The 15921-nt window shown below is 36.6% G+C and overlaps 1 protein-coding gene across 1 annotated transcript in view; it reads right to left on the reverse strand.

Annotated features, from left to right (window-relative positions):
* The window catches only part of MEMO1 (mediator of cell motility 1), a 30002-nt gene that overhangs the window by 7993 nt on the left and 6088 nt on the right, over window positions 1–15921 (reverse strand). The window contains exons 2-7 of the mRNA XM_082299432.1: window positions 9668–9749; window positions 7504–7572; window positions 5501–5613; window positions 4077–4188; window positions 2981–3123; window positions 1765–1841 (exon numbers count right to left, since the gene is read on the reverse strand). Coding sequence (XP_082155558.1) covers window positions 1765–1841; window positions 2981–3123; window positions 4077–4188; window positions 5501–5613; window positions 7504–7572; window positions 9668–9749 — 596 coding nt within the window. The remainder of the gene's footprint in view (window positions 1–1764; window positions 1842–2980; window positions 3124–4076; window positions 4189–5500; window positions 5614–7503; window positions 7573–9667; window positions 9750–15921) is intronic.

Consider the following 15921-nt stretch of genomic DNA (forward strand, 5'->3'; position numbering starts at 1 on the left):
TGTTTTGTCTTGAAACTGTTCTTGTTATGTTTATCCAGTTGTTTTCATTCTCCTTTTATTAAAATAAAATGGGTGAGATGTTGGGGTCCCTCCCTCCTGCCATGGAGCCCTGGGAGATGGGTCCTGGGGAGGAGACGCGGGGTCTCCCTGCCCCTGGTCAGCCTTGTTCCCATTGGTTGGTTTGGTGTTCCCTGATAACGCCAAGGACCCTCGGGTCTCGTGACTGCGGAGTTCCTGAGCAGAGCCCCAGCCATGCGGCTGGAGAAATGAACATCTCTGAAACATCTACCACGAATCTGTCCATATATACTTCGCTTTCCACGAGACACCTGGTTTGAAATATGCTTGTTGCAGTAATCCCCGCTGCAACATGGAGTCATGTGTTTAGATATGGCATGATATAAACAAGCAAAAAATAACCACAGTATACTGCTATACAGCATGTTTAGTTTCCCAGTTAAACTGAAGATCAAAAAAGTATTTTTATAGTTATTAAACAGTAGATATGATTTTCCATGTTACAAAAAATGTCACCTCCACTTGGCTGAATAACTACCAAAAGAAAGAGTTGGTGCAGCAACATATTCCCTAAAAGTAATTAAATGCCAAAGTCCAGTGTTTCTTCAAGCTTTCACCACAGAAGTTAACAAGGGGAAACTAATGTTTGCTAATGCACCATAATCTGCTCTCCTGCAAAAATACTCAAAGCTGCTGATTCTGTAGAAAAACACTTGTCTTGACAGAGAAGCCTCTCAACTGACTAAAAGCATTATTAAAGGTGGGATAAACAGAATGAAGGCAAATTATTTACTCATACTATTCCAGTGATGAATAGAAGAAAAACAAAGAGGTTAATATGGATACCCAAAGCAAAAAAGTCCAGAGATCTCTCCAACAGATAGGATTTATTCCTTCAAGACAAGGAAAAAATTAACATGCCATGAGTAAGAACAGTTCTCTCTTCTAACAGATTCTACAGAATTTACATAAATGATGCAAACAGCTGTAAAACAAATTTTCAGGTTACATATTTCCAGAAAAATTACTGCTATTCTGTACCTTAAGTATAGTCTTGAACATTAAGTTATTGGGGTTCTTTTTAATTTAAAAAGAAATCCTTGGCTCCTGTGACTGCAAAGAAAATGCAACATAATTGGCATAGGACCTTTCTGTATGTAGCATTCCTTTCAGCCTTTGGCCAAACCCAAAATGAAGTATGGTCTACTGCTTTTTCCCCACCATCTACCACACAGCAAGGGGCATGGGGAAGGCTACTGCCAAGGAAACGGTGGCTTTCATTTTCCTGACCAGTGCAATGCCCTACAGCCTTTCTTCTTCCAAATGGATGTTGCTGAAACCCTTTGCATAATCACAATGCTGTTTCTATATGCAGGTATCACAGCTAGCAAGCTGGAACTACCACAATTCTCCACGCATCATTTTTACTGCTTTCCAAATACACAAGAGGGTACGTGGACAGAAATTACGTTGCATTAGAGCTTTTTAAGTAGGTGAACATGCATTTCTTCTCATTAATTATGCTTACTAGTTTATACCCGCAATATAATTGTGCGCAGTCAGTAGAAGGGAGGATGCTAGCTAAAACCAACAGCTAAATTCTTATTGTGGTAAACAAAGGAAAATTATACATTCAATAAAATAGCTGATCTATAATATCTTGTTAGAGAAATTTCTGAAGTGTTCAAAGAAATGGAATGTACAGGAGAAATTTGTTAGTTAGTTCCACCAAATCTGAAAACTTACCATTTTATCTAGGTGCTCAATGGATCTATAAATTTCTCCTTGGGATTCATCATAGTAACTGTAACGGAACCTCTGACCTTGAAACAAAAATCACGTATAAAATAAAAAAGGGAAAAATTGTAGCTAAAACACTCCCTAATACTTACTAAATATTTGAAAGTATAATACTTGCAAAGTAGTAATCTTCATTTATTTTATACTTTTTAGCTCCATTGAGGAAATTCTAGGGCAATCATGAAGTAGCAGCCCAGAAGCAAAGTAAAAAAAGTACACGATGGGTGGCTATATTCCTAAAGAGAAATCTACTATGTAGAACTGACACTGAAGTATCACTCACTAATTGCCTGTTATTGCCTTGGAATCCAATTCTACCAGTTAAGAAATAAAGCAACATTTCATTTTGCTATCCCTCTTGCCAAAGTCAACCATGGAGTCAGGCTACTTCTGCTTGCACAACAATACCCACAGTAAATGAAGGTTAAAAGAAAAAATTCATGATTATTCAACGAGCAGTTCTAGATGGATCATTAGCCACAACAGGACCAGGTCATTCTTATATATACTTCCACCTACTCCACAATTCAAAGACAAATAAAACTTGCACTTAATTAAGTTGACCAAAGATGACAATGGAAAAAAAAGGAAGAAGGTCTGTTGTGTAACTTATCTTTCTGAAGCAGTCCCTTTTCCAGCTACTATCACATTTAAAAGAAAAATAAAATTATAAAGCAGGACAGAAGTCAAGGCTTCTGGAGTCTTTATAGCTCTGCCACCAAGATGAACTGGGGTGAATTGGCATAAATAATCCATCTGCTATCTTACCCAGCAGTAAAATATACAAAACTTATTTCTAGCAGAGGAATGTGGCCAAGCCCTGTGAATTTTTAGCTAATTTGTTTTTAAAGTTGTTTTGAGGTGCTTAAAAGAAGAGTAAAAAGAGCAAGCAACTTCAGACAATTATTTCATTGCAACAGTAAAGAGATGTATATAAACCCACACACCTTCACCATTTATTTCCTCCACTATACTGAAAACACATTACCACATCAATATTTTTCACCTATTATTCCAGATTTTAAAGTCTTTTTTAACTTTACAAAGGCATTTAAGTTGCAAAAATACATTTACCAGAAGTTTAAATGTTCAATGTTTAATAAAACACATTATTTTAAAATAGCTACAAAATATTCAATATATAATGAGACATGAAACTTACCCCAATGGCAAAAGTCAGAAGAAACCACAAAGAGGTTACTAGGATCAGCTAGGTATTTACTGAAGAGTTTTCCAAATTCCTGCTCTTTTGACTCACTCAGTGCTCCGACCAACACAGGAATAATAGTAAACTCATCCTTATGGCTTATAAGCAAGAGAAAAAAGGTTGTAATTCAAGTAACATCTGAAGATCTTTTTAGGGCTTGCTAATTGAAACAGCAGAATGTTTAAAAGTTAAAAATGTTTATTTGACGATAGTAATTTGGTAAGGTCATAGTAGGATGTGGTTTTAGAACCACAGAGTACTTCAACTTCAGCAAGCACACACCCCCAAAATCAGTATTTCTCCCTGCTGCAAAGTGAAAACACCAGGCAAACAAAAAGAAAAGACACAGTGAAATCAGGAATGAAGTAAGAATTAAATTCTCCCTGTACAGATGCTGTGTGTTGGGTAATTCGCCAAAGTATATAAAACATATATGAAAATGCTCAACATAGTACCCAAGTAGATTCCGATACTCTAGGGAAAATTCAAAACACAATGGAAGTAAGAAAAAAAGGGGGGGGGGGGGGAAATGGGGCATGTGTTAGGGAAGAAACCCCAACACAGATTGACATTTTTTCCTTAAAGATGACAATTTTTATTTAAAGCTAACATCTGAAACAGTAGCTATAAACACACCCTTAATTTCAAAATTAGTATTAAGGCTCCAAAGAAACTTAAAATCCCACAGAAAACCATCTGAACTTCTTTCAGAGCTGCCTTACAAAAGTGGGGACAAAAATCAGTTGTTGAGAAAAGTTCATGAAGACATGTCTAATATTAACTCTATTAAGGCAACCTGTTATAAGAGGTGTTATAACTTCATCATTCAGATGTTTGCTCTGCTCACAGTTTCAATTACAGCAGCTTATCCTAGTCTCTGACCCTCTCCTTACCAAAATTTTTATTGGGGGATGGAGGAGTATGAGCATTATATACACTATCGGGCCTTCTATGCCATAAAATGTATTATTATTTCCTACTGGACTTCACAGTAGCTCAAACATTTAATGCACATAATGTTCATTCTTGTAGAAGTTATTAGCCCTAGTACCTTTCCATGGCTTTAGCAGTATAAGGCAAATGCATTTCAATACTGTGTTCATCTTCGTCTGTTTGTAGGGACATACGCTCAAACATTCCAGTCTTCCACAATTCTCCATAAACTGAAATGAATGAAAGATCAGTTTTTACTACTTTTTTTTTTTTTGCTTATTTTTGAAAACCACTACAGGTGCAAAAAGCAAGCTACAGTCTACCTTTATCAGACCATAACCACTATAAAAAATTACTTGCCAAGGACTCCAAGAGTTATCATCATAACTCATTTGTTTCTAAATAAATTCAGGATTAAAATTATGTTGAAGTCATTAAAATATAACCATAATTTATTCCGTTTACAAAATAAGTGTATTAAATCAGTGACTTTATCAGTATATTGAATAAGATTTTCAGTTATGATACAAAATTTAATTACACAAATAAAATACATTTGAAAATATACAACCATTTGCCCAGTCAATGAATTTTTATCTTCATAAACGACCTTTTTTTTAAATAAAAATTCATCAGCTGAGCCATTGCTGGATGTGTTACTATTTAATAGAATTTATTATTGACTGAATCATGAAATCTAGAGACAGCCACAACTGATTAAGTAATCAACATTTGTCAGTTATCTTTTCTACTCTCAAGTGTACTTGAGAACATGCAGAGTCATCTCTACATTTTGAAAATTCTCCACTGGATGAATTCTCCACTGTGCCCCCTTCTCAGCTCCATAAAGGAATTCTACAGAAAGCAAAACATTTCTTACCTACGGAAATTTCTGCAGGCTCTATGTAGAAAGCCTGAATTTGCTTGCTTAATCACAGTTACAGTGAAACAACACATCTGTGCTAATTAGCACTTCTGAAAAAGATGCTGTATCACTTAGGTATACCTCAAAATATCAAATTTATCTTCACTGCACTTAGTTCAAAAGACTGGTATTTCATGGACTAACAGTATTTAAGTCTACAAGTTAAAAAGTCACATGCAATAATGCATCCAAATAAAAGCAATATTTTGTTTCTCTGTTATTCCTCGATCAGAAATCAAATTCAAACCAACTAAGGAACCTTTCTTTCCAGCAAGAATACTTCACAGGAAAATGGAGGTGGTGTTTAATGAGCTATTATTTGATGTAACACTTTTTTAGTTTTAAAACCCTGAGGCACACACTCAAAATGGAAAAGATAAGCAAAAATGTAGAATTCTTTACTTGCCAGAAGGAAGAGAGACATTACGGTTATAATGTGACCATGTCTGAAACAACCAGGATCTTTCAGAAGTTAGTTTTTGTTGCACTAAAACCAGATTTGCACTTGTATGCCACTTACAGCAAGGAAGTGCCCAACAAGAAGAAAATCCTCATCACTGTAGTACCACAGTCAATACTCAAGCCTCAGTTAAGTCCAAGCTTTATCACACACTTACTCTTTTGGTCAATTCGAAGATCATAAAGAGGTGTTCTGTAAATGTCCACACTGGAAAGTGCACATCGGGAGAGGGGCACATGATGGGAAGGCCCAAGGATGAAAATTTTTCGGCTACAACAATTAACACAGAAGGCCACAATTTAGACAACTGCAATTGTACAGCAACTTGGCTTAGAGCAACAAGTTTAATAAAAATGTACAAAGTGATACTTTCTCATGGCTACAATAGTTTCACTCTGCTGTCAGTAAGATCACAGATCAATCCGTGGCCCAGCCTTGCTCGGTATCCCAGAAATTATCATGAGTTCAGTTCAATAACACTTCCTCTAGCCTTAAATCTCTTCAGCAGGTTATTTATCAGAGGGTACTCATCAGCTAGAAATTTGCACTCATTTGGAGGCCAAATGATGTGTTACAGCCGCTTAGAACAGATTTTTGAATTCTCTCCTTGAATCAACACCTTTGGCTATGCACCTTCAATAAATACATGATCGAATAATGATTATGGGTTTATCATCTATTCAGAGTTTTTCGCTTATTCACTTGATTAGCCTTACTTAGGTTTCACTAAATTAAAATTTAGATCCTTCTCAAATGCTGGGTTTATGTTGTTATATGTTAAGGTTTTTTTGTTGTTGCATCAACAACAGGGACTTGGACCTGCACATTCACAGCTTTAGCTGATACTGCAACCTTTTACACGTCATCATGATGTTATTTCATCAAGTCCTCAGTTCCTGGCTCTTGATTAGATGTTAAGGGTCTCCTGCCACAGGACTTACAAGAAAAAAGAAAAAAAAAAATATAGGCAATTCAGCTTTTCAGATTCAGGATCATATCATCTTGTTTCTGGCACTGAATTAAAGGAGTGGGAGAGACATGTAAAGTTGTGAGGGTTTTTTTTTAATCCCTTACACAGGGAATGCTATAACAAGGTATACTAAAACACAAACTTTCTGCAAAGCTAATAAAAACAAATATCCAAACATGCAACAGTTTAGCTTAAAGCTGAATTCTAAACATCCCATGCAGTAAAATAGCAAATGATCCAGCAAGTTCAACCAACTCCATATCAGAGAACCTAGGGAATGCAGCTTGTTCAGGAAATTTTAGAGAAACTAGGTGTCTGTCATACCATGAGCTATTTTCACATCATTTGCAATAGTTTAGAAAGAACTAAAACCATTGCCTTTGAAAAGTATTACAGCATGTTATCTTATGAAGAATTGATAAGCCTAGCCAGTTTTTATTTAGCATTGCAAAATACATACTTTGAGTATATACTGGAGAGGTTTTGAATTTTTGTCATTTAAAAAAAACAACACTGCTGTCAGCATAATATAACAAGAATTATATTCCTTTACTCAAAAATAACTAGATTCATATTTTTAGGGGAAGGCACAGACTACAACAGCATGTTGGGGTTTTTTTTTAATTTTTCTTTTTTTAAACTTGTTAGAAACAAAAGTTCATTTAAAATTATTGGAATGATTAACTTTCACTGACTTCACATATTATATAAACACACTGGTCACTTTCTCCACAGCAGAAGAGAATCCTGGCAGTATTCAGCCCATAATCCTACACTGAAAAACCAATGCAGAATCATGGCGAAGTATTTCAATAGACTTTAAAAAACCAAACAAAACCTCACAACAATAACAAAAAAACCCAAACAAAATCCAAAAAAAACCCAACAAAAACAGCTTGGGCTTTTACAAAAGCAGTGGAACATCAGTAATAAACTGTAAAAAGAACATCTTTAATCCCTCCCTTGTAAAAAATTAGTTACCAATAATTTTAACAATATTAGTGTTTTCCCCCCTTTGTAACATCCAATTTGAACATTTACAATGTTCAAACAGAAGCAATGCATAGAAGGCCAAAAAGAATACAAAGTTAAAATTTGAGTACTTCAAGTTGTAAGAATGTAACAAGAACATTCCACTATCAGCTAATTGCAAGGGCCCTAAGCTTTGTAGAGAAAGCTGTAACACTCACGTGATATTGGGATCCACTTGTTTGTAAGCATGGGCTGCACAAGATCCACAATAGGTATATCCTGCATGGCTGCAAATCAAAGTGTACAAAATGTTAAGATGTTAAATACTACTTAACATCTTAAATATGTTGATATTAAATGTTAATCTCTTAAATTTATTATTTGTCCCCAGTGAGCCAGAAATTGTAAGAGTGATCCAAAAATCAACTCCTGAAAGAGCAGGAAAGCACTGCTGCAGTACTGATCACACAAGACACATACTTGTTGAAGAACTGGCAGTAACCATTTACTGACCGATTTAAAACCTATCAATGACCACTGAAGAGTCAGGAAAGCTCCAGATCAAAGGACCTTCCCTTATTTGTAAAGAATGCATGCAGACTGCACAGCCACCTGTTATGAGAAGCTCACGATAATGCCAACAGAGCAGCCAGGGAACAAGGGAGTGGCAAACTACTGGAGAAAGTTCGTCTAACCACACTCCAGTAACTGGATATAATGACAGTAGAGGGGCCTTGGCAAAGAGAGAACTACATGTCACAGCAGATAAAGAGAATAAAAATGCTCTGTTATTTAAGAATATCTCAGTGACAGAATGAATGTGCACATGGAAAGGAGAAGGCAGCATCATGCTAGCTTTTACTGCAGAGAATGAGCTACATGCTTCACCTTCCTTTCCTATCACTCTGGCCTGGTCCTTGCTCAACCTCTGTTCCTGTGTGTGCTCCAACACAATTTATAATCATTTTTGACTAGTTGTTTCAAATACTGCCTTCAAATCTGAAGGCCCATTCTCTTCAAGACCATTAAAATGGGTGAAAATTCACTTTACACCACTAAAAGCATTAATTTCAGAGATCATTTGCTCCCAGAGTCCCAGGTCAAGAGGTAGAAAATGGCTCCTGGTCACTTAGCAGTATGTCCACACCACAGCTTTACACAATGACACTGAGAATGATGCATGCTGCAAGCCTTGAGATTTACAGGATGTTTGAAGATAGAAGTTCCCACTGACAGCACTGAAGGATTTTATATGTACTTATATTTATGTATGCTCACACACATCTGTATTCATCCACAGACTGATACCTGGAGCAAGTTATCTTCAAAATGACCCTGGGATTTTACTTCAACATCACTTACCCCACTCATTCTGAAGAGCTCAGAAAGGTACTAACATACATACTAAGGGGAGAAGCAGCAGACCGAGACCTCACAAACAGGCAAGGTATGTTATTAGACAATGTCAAAAGAGCCTGCTGAAATGTTCCCACTGCTACAGGCTTCTTCCATCATCCACAAAAATATTAGACATATCTCACTTCACCGGTGGCAAAAAAAGGGTACAATTAACGAAAAAATGTAGTGAGACCACAGGAAGACCTTCAGCAATCCAGGAAAAAGAACTAGACTACATAATCTGCAGCTGAAAGGTCTCTTTCCTGACATTCCTGCAAGAAAGACTAAGGCAGATGTGGGACAGTTTCTTCTGCACACGCAATACTATTATGCAATACTTCAAACATTATGACAATGCTATGTTAGCACAGGAAAAGCAATATATTTAAGGTGGTTTTCCTAGTGTTTCCTTCCAAATCATAATTACTTGGAATGACCAACATATTTTTGTCATTACATGTCTCAACTATCTTCCAGAAATTGAATTCTCCCTAAATATTCAGATGATCCCTATTTCAGCTGTGGACAAATAGCTCAAATAAAACCAAACTAATATAACAAAAGTAAACCATTTTGGATAGTTGAATAGTGTTTAATTACTTGTTGTTTTTAAGTTTTGCTAAATTTTATTTAGGAGGTGGGAGAGATGCAGGAGAGTTGCTTACTTTGTTTTGCGGTTGGGTTTTTTCCCTGTTATTGGAGGGGTTTTGTTGTTTTCTTCATTAATACAACTTCTACCCATCTGACTGGGTCACAAACAAATATTATGTGTGCAGTCCATCACCAAAAGGAAGCTAATCACACATCCAAATGTGCATAGATTTCTGCCATTCTATGCTATATCCAAAACACTTATTTAGAAACCACACAACACTTCTTTGAACTAAATACTAGCTTTTACCAGTTATCAAAATCACTCAAAAAAGAAAACGAGCATGTAACCAATCAAATATTAGATATACTGAACTTTTATTTCAGACTTACGGTGCAATAATGGCTCTTGCAGGTCTTTTTGTGGACTGTACTTGAGAAAGCCAACCTTCTAGCTGCGCATTCAGCTGGGGTCCTGTGAAAAGACAGGAATACTGAAGCTGTGAAAGAACCTAACACACCTCAAGAACTTACAAATAAAGTTCAAAAGTCCAGCAGATTTAAAAGTCATCTAAAACATTAAAGGCTGGGTTTAAATCTAAAAACAAACAGAAGAAAATATGCCCCCCACAAAGAACCCCATGCAACACCAAAAAGAAACCCCAACCATGTAATGTTGAAGGCTACAGCAGGGAAGTTTCAACCTGGTCCAGGAAGCACATTTACTGCACATCTAAACACACAGTTATTGTTTCTTTCTCTGTGGGGACTAACGAACACACCACTTCACCATTAGAAAGGATGGCTGCTGATTTCAAAAGAATCACTAACAGATGATTGTTTCCTCTTGTAACCATATTTGCAGAATTCAGAAGTAAAAAGTTATGATCTTTATCAAGAGAGACCCAAATGACAAGATGACATAAGACAAAGGCCTGAGATTTGCATGATAGCCAAAGGTTATGGTAATAAATCCTTTATTAAGCAAGTACAAGAGCATAATACAAAACACACTGTAACCTGAAAAATCTGTAAATCCACAGGAAAAAGCTAAAAGTAAGAAGACATTATGCTTATCCTAACACCTTAACAACTTCTGATCAATCAACATATACTACAAGTACATGAACACTTTGTCAACCTTGATAACTGGCTAATCCAGAATTTAATTTTTTTTAAACTAAGGTCTGTACCTCAACAAGTAGCAAATATTCTTAATTCAATCACCTGACAGATGATAAAAAAGCCTTTTAGAAATACAACATTAAAAAAACCAAAACCAAACAAACCATACTTAGATTATTTCCCATCACAAGAAAACTTTCTGATGTCGCAAGTCTGGCAAATACAGCACAACATTCTTTCATATTAATGAACACTAAACAAGCTTTCAAGTAAAACTCATTCAGCTGCTATTGTTACAAGTAACATACCAATAACAAAGAAAATAGATGCACTATTTTCAGCTGATACTATGCTTTTGGCAGAACTCTACGGCAGCAGAGTTTATCTGTAAAGTATAGTGCAGCAAGCTGCTTTTCCTCTTCCATGCACGCTGTAGATTTTTGTATCTTCCCCCTGCAGGTGCTGAACTACCAACTGCCAGTGTAAGTCAAAACCAAATTAAGTATCTGAAGCCATTTCACAGATAGATTCCAAACAGCCCTGTCAGACAAGGGCTGACAGCTCTCCAAAAGGCTGACAAGAACCACAGCGAACAAAAGAAAAGATGTCAACTTTTTCAGAATCCAATCAATCCCTTTTTGACTACCCCTAATCCAGGGATAGTCAAAAAGCTTTCCCTAGGAAACCCAGGGGTGAAGGGGATGTGTTGAAGCCACTGGTTTTTATACAAAATTAAATCCATGTGTTTCTTGAAAAAGGACAACTTCTGTAGTTGTGAAGAACCCTACCTTCTTACATGAAGAAAGTAAACCATTTTCCTAAGCCTTCAATTACACCTTGAAAGCCTTAGTTACTGTCTACAACTCTAACAAGGTGAAAGAGTGACACAGATTAACTGCTGTCACTCATGTAATACAGTGACTTTGTGAAATGATGAAATTGTTATAAAAATACCACCACATACCAATTTTGTTCTGCTGCTTCTGTTGCTTGGGGAAATTACAAGCAGCCAACATAGCAGCAGAAGAGATAAGGATAATGACATCTTAGAAAATGGAGGCTGTTGGGGAAGCTAAGTAAAAATAAATGGATCTCTATTTCCATCCTCCTTCTAAGCTGCTAGAAGACTAACAAACCAGTACTCTTTCACAATATTACCACTTTTATTTGTTATATACTTGAGTGAAGAAACAAGTCACCTAAAAAAATTTCTACTCCCTAATTCTCCCAAAATATGTAGAAAGATAAAATACTTTCTGAATGAAGCTCTTTAGGAAGACACTTTTTTTCCCCTCCAACACTGACTACCCAGATTTAAACATTACTTTTCCCCACCTGACCCCTTCTCCTCAAAGAAGAGGATCCATAAGCAGCACAATTGCAAAAGGGCCAAAATTTGTTAAGCAAAGGGAAACTCTTCCCCAGCAAAGCACTGTGCTTAGCCTTCCTCCACCCCTTCTTTAGCAAGGATTTTTCACTAAGGAGGTGGTTAAGGCGATTTGTCTTTGGTTGAGATAAATCAGGTAACCTGCTGAACAGTTTAAAAAAGGTCAGAACACCTGGTAAGATCCTAAAATTTCATGAGTGGTCAAATCTGACCAGAACTTCCTGATCTTACAGTGTAGTAGCAGGGTAAGGTGGCCAGGTTTGCTTAGTCTGCTATTACAGACACACACTAACAAAGTAACATTTTCTTCCTAGAGGCAGTAAAATAACAGATCTGTACAACCCAAGGGATAAAACTTCTGTCAGAGTTTACTTAAGGACCAAGTAATACATCTGCTCTCAGATTTTTTCCCTTTAATGCCAAGTATGAGGTGCCCATTCAAATAATTAATTTTGACCTAATGTAAACTTTCATTTCAACTTATACTTAACTGCACTATTTTAATAAAACATGCAATCAAATTTCTCTCTCCAGAGGACTAACAGAGAGAGAAAGAATGGAGAGTACAACATATCCATGGCCTTTCAGTAAAAGGAAAAAAAAAAAAAAAAAAATCACACAGTACCCACATGAATTGAGATAAGTAGAGCCTACCTGCAGCTTCCTATGCTTACAAATACTTCAAGGGGGATACTCTAGAACTGTAATTTTCTTGTTACCAAATTAGCATCAACTTTTCCTTGAAGTGATCAGAGAAGTTTTTCTCCCAATTTCTCAAACATGAGGATGCTTAAGGCTAAAGTCAAAATATTTGACTTGGTTATACAAAATACAAATAAACCCACACTATCACAGTAGCTATGCTCTGCCATATGGAATTGTATTATAGTAGATGAGTAACTTCTTCATAAAGTGTTCTATAAGTACATTTTGTTCATATTTAAATGAAGCTTAACTGGAAAAAGTCATCAAGACAGCTGCAATAAATATGCATCTCCTTACATGACCAGCATGGGCAGTGAACAGCACTGCCACCCATGTATCCTCTTGCTGTTGTGGTGGGAAGTACAACAGGTCCCTGCTCCTTGAGCCTCAGGTGCAAAGCTCATCTTGAGAAAGATGGCAGGATGAGAGCAAGACAGGTTTTAAGGCTAACCCAGACAGAAGGGCAGAAAACCTTATGGATACAATTTCTGGATGCAACAATCAATATACTTCAGCATTACTACTGTAAGGTAAGACCTTTTATTGATCAAAAGAAGGTTAAGCAGCAAAATATGAGCTTCACTGAAGTACGTAACATTAAGATCTACATTTCAATCCTATGAAGTCAAGTATAAATATAGGTGTGTAACTAAAGATTTCTGACATTATCTGTGGATATTTCACATCCTGTTTTGTTTTGAAATCCAGTAGAAGTTATGACAAAGTTTAAAACAATTGTAAGCACAAGTCTCCCCCAGGCAAATTTATGGATACAAATACAGGCAGCATTTATTCAATTATGTTGCCTAAAAGGATAACTTATTTTAACAATCAACATTATCCCCATCAGAAAGCTCTAGAATAGAGTAAGAAAGAATCCTTCCAAGTTACTTGCATGTCATTGTTACCCAGGGAGTAATAACAGAACGACATCTGGTAGTGACTCAGCTAAGATCATCACCCTGGTTTACAGCTGTCTTGGTCCAGACTTTGTGGGTTAAGCCAAACCAGCACATTCTTTCCACAGCCAACCTCACCTTGTTGGTGAGGCTGAAGTGCTTATATGTCAAGTGTCTACACAATGTAATGGCATTTAGCTCCTTTTCCTGCAGCCACCATTACACATACAAAATGTACTTTTTCAGGTTGGTAGGGAAGGCTCAGTGTTTGCTGTGAATCCTCAGTTTCAGTGAATGCTTTTTTTACTGGAAGAGCATAAACCTCAACCAAAATTTAGAGCAGCACCAGGGAAAACTGCTCTGGTCTCCCTTGGCCAGTTGTGTACAGCACCTGCAGCAAGGTAAGTAATGCTGGAGCACAACAGCAACACTGCAGTCCCCAGCATTCACAGCTCTACTTGACAGCTTTTACTCGTCCAAGCATGTCTCCTGCCTATAGGAGCCTTTGAGTCTTCCTCCTTTTAACTACCTTTTCCCATTGATGAAAAAGGTCTACACCTCAAAAACGCTTCTAAAATATTACAACATGTGTGGTAAGAAGCAAATAAGTCTTGTAGAGTGTTAGAAAAATCAAAGTAATAGTGAGACCCTGGGGGCTGGCATACAATTAGTTTAGTAACTGCAACTAAGGGAACTCCTTTCTCCACAATTTTGAAGGCGACTCTGAAACAAATTGTTAGGCAAACTCAATCTGAAACATGACAGAGGACTAACTAACAGTTAAAATTGCAGAAAGTGTAAGGATTTTTCAAAAAACACAAACACCACTATAAAAAAAAAATTGATTCTCAATGCAACAAAAGCCAAATCCTTGAATAAATAAGTTTTAGCTATGCAAAGACTAGGATTTGTCAGGAATAAAAGGTGATTTCCAACAACTCATGTTGATGGGCACATTCTCCACTCCTAGCATATACTCTCCTCCAATATTGGTTAAATGGTGAAATCAGACTACAAGCAATGCAGAAATTTACCTATGCAAACAAGAACCAGGGGAAAAATTAAGACACAAATAGAGATTACACCAATGCCACATAAATTCCTATTTATACACATTGTAAGATGGAAGTAAAACTGCAAGTAATGCTTGAATGGGGGAATATAAAACTGAAGTCACAACAGAAACATTAAAACAGATATCGAAATCTGCTTTGGTGGCAGTTCTTACTTGCATGCCCCAGTTCTCCAGTATTCCACTAGCTCTTGATTTCCCTTTACTGAAAGTTGGCAGGAATTAAAAAAAAAAAATCAAATTATAACATTACTCATTAAGAATATCAACCAACATGTAGCTACCTAGCTTCATAAAAAAACCTTAGTACTCAGGTCATTTAGAGGTCCAAACAAATTACCTTCTGCTCCATACCTCTGAGAATGATTTTGGCTCTAATAGACACTAAATGTAAATTAAATTTGTGAAAGTATTCACTAAATGATACTTGCAGACCTATTTTAATGATACTAGAACTGCACCAAATGTAAAGCTCTTTTTCAATTCCCATTGTACAATGGAAGTTGAATCTACATTCTTTTCTTGAAGTATTTTGATTTTGACTATATTTAAGTGATTCAGCTAGAAATAATAGCCTAGAAATTTTATTTCAAATTATTCCAGTACACTTTTTCAGCATACAATGCTAAATAATACAGTCTGCATATTATTGCTGTTTTCCATGTTTAATTCATAAAAGAGTCAGTAATGACACATCCAGTTTCTCCATAAAAAGCCTAAAAAAAGATAAACTGCCAAAGGCAGAGAGATATTACATTTGGTATTTAACACTGCAAAGCAAATACTTGATGAATTTGTAAGACACTATGATTAGTTGTTCACAGATTGCAAGGTAAGAACTTAACAGCTGTATTTGTAATGCTTCAGCTAATGTCACAACATTAAGATTTCATGATCAGTACATTAATTATCCTGCTATTGCAGAAAGCTCTCTTCACTACAAGAGATCTTAGAATTATTCAAACAGGAAAAGACCTTTAAGATCATAGAGTCCAACCATAAGCCTAACACTGCCAAGTCTACCACTAAACCATGTCTCATTTCAGTGACCCCCCCCCACATGCTTTTTCCATGTTTTCCTGGATCTATTTGTCTATAACCATCTACAAACAACACGATGATTCATTACTTTTCCATTACATTTATGAACGAGCTGTGATGAGTTATTACAATTTTCGGGAGTATGCCAGGATTCCTGGCACACCACAGTAAACCACTTTCATAGACTTATGACACAGAGAACATCTTCCTCAACCCCTCGTCTGCATTCCTAGTCTAAACCACACACATAGTCACACGTGATTCCCTTCTGACCTCTTCAGCTGCTGCAGACACCCATATCCAACACACTACAAAGAAGAGTTTCTACCCTAAATTAAGGTGGGATACAGCCATGCAGGTCAGTGAACATAGCAGCACTCAAACTGTGGGCAGCAGGCCTGGTGAATGAATTATACGT

The sequence above is a fragment of the Coloeus monedula genome, assembly GCF_965178545.1.
Source record: "Coloeus monedula genome assembly, chromosome: 2".
NCBI classification, from domain to species: domain Eukaryota; kingdom Metazoa; phylum Chordata; class Aves; order Passeriformes; family Corvidae; genus Coloeus; species Coloeus monedula.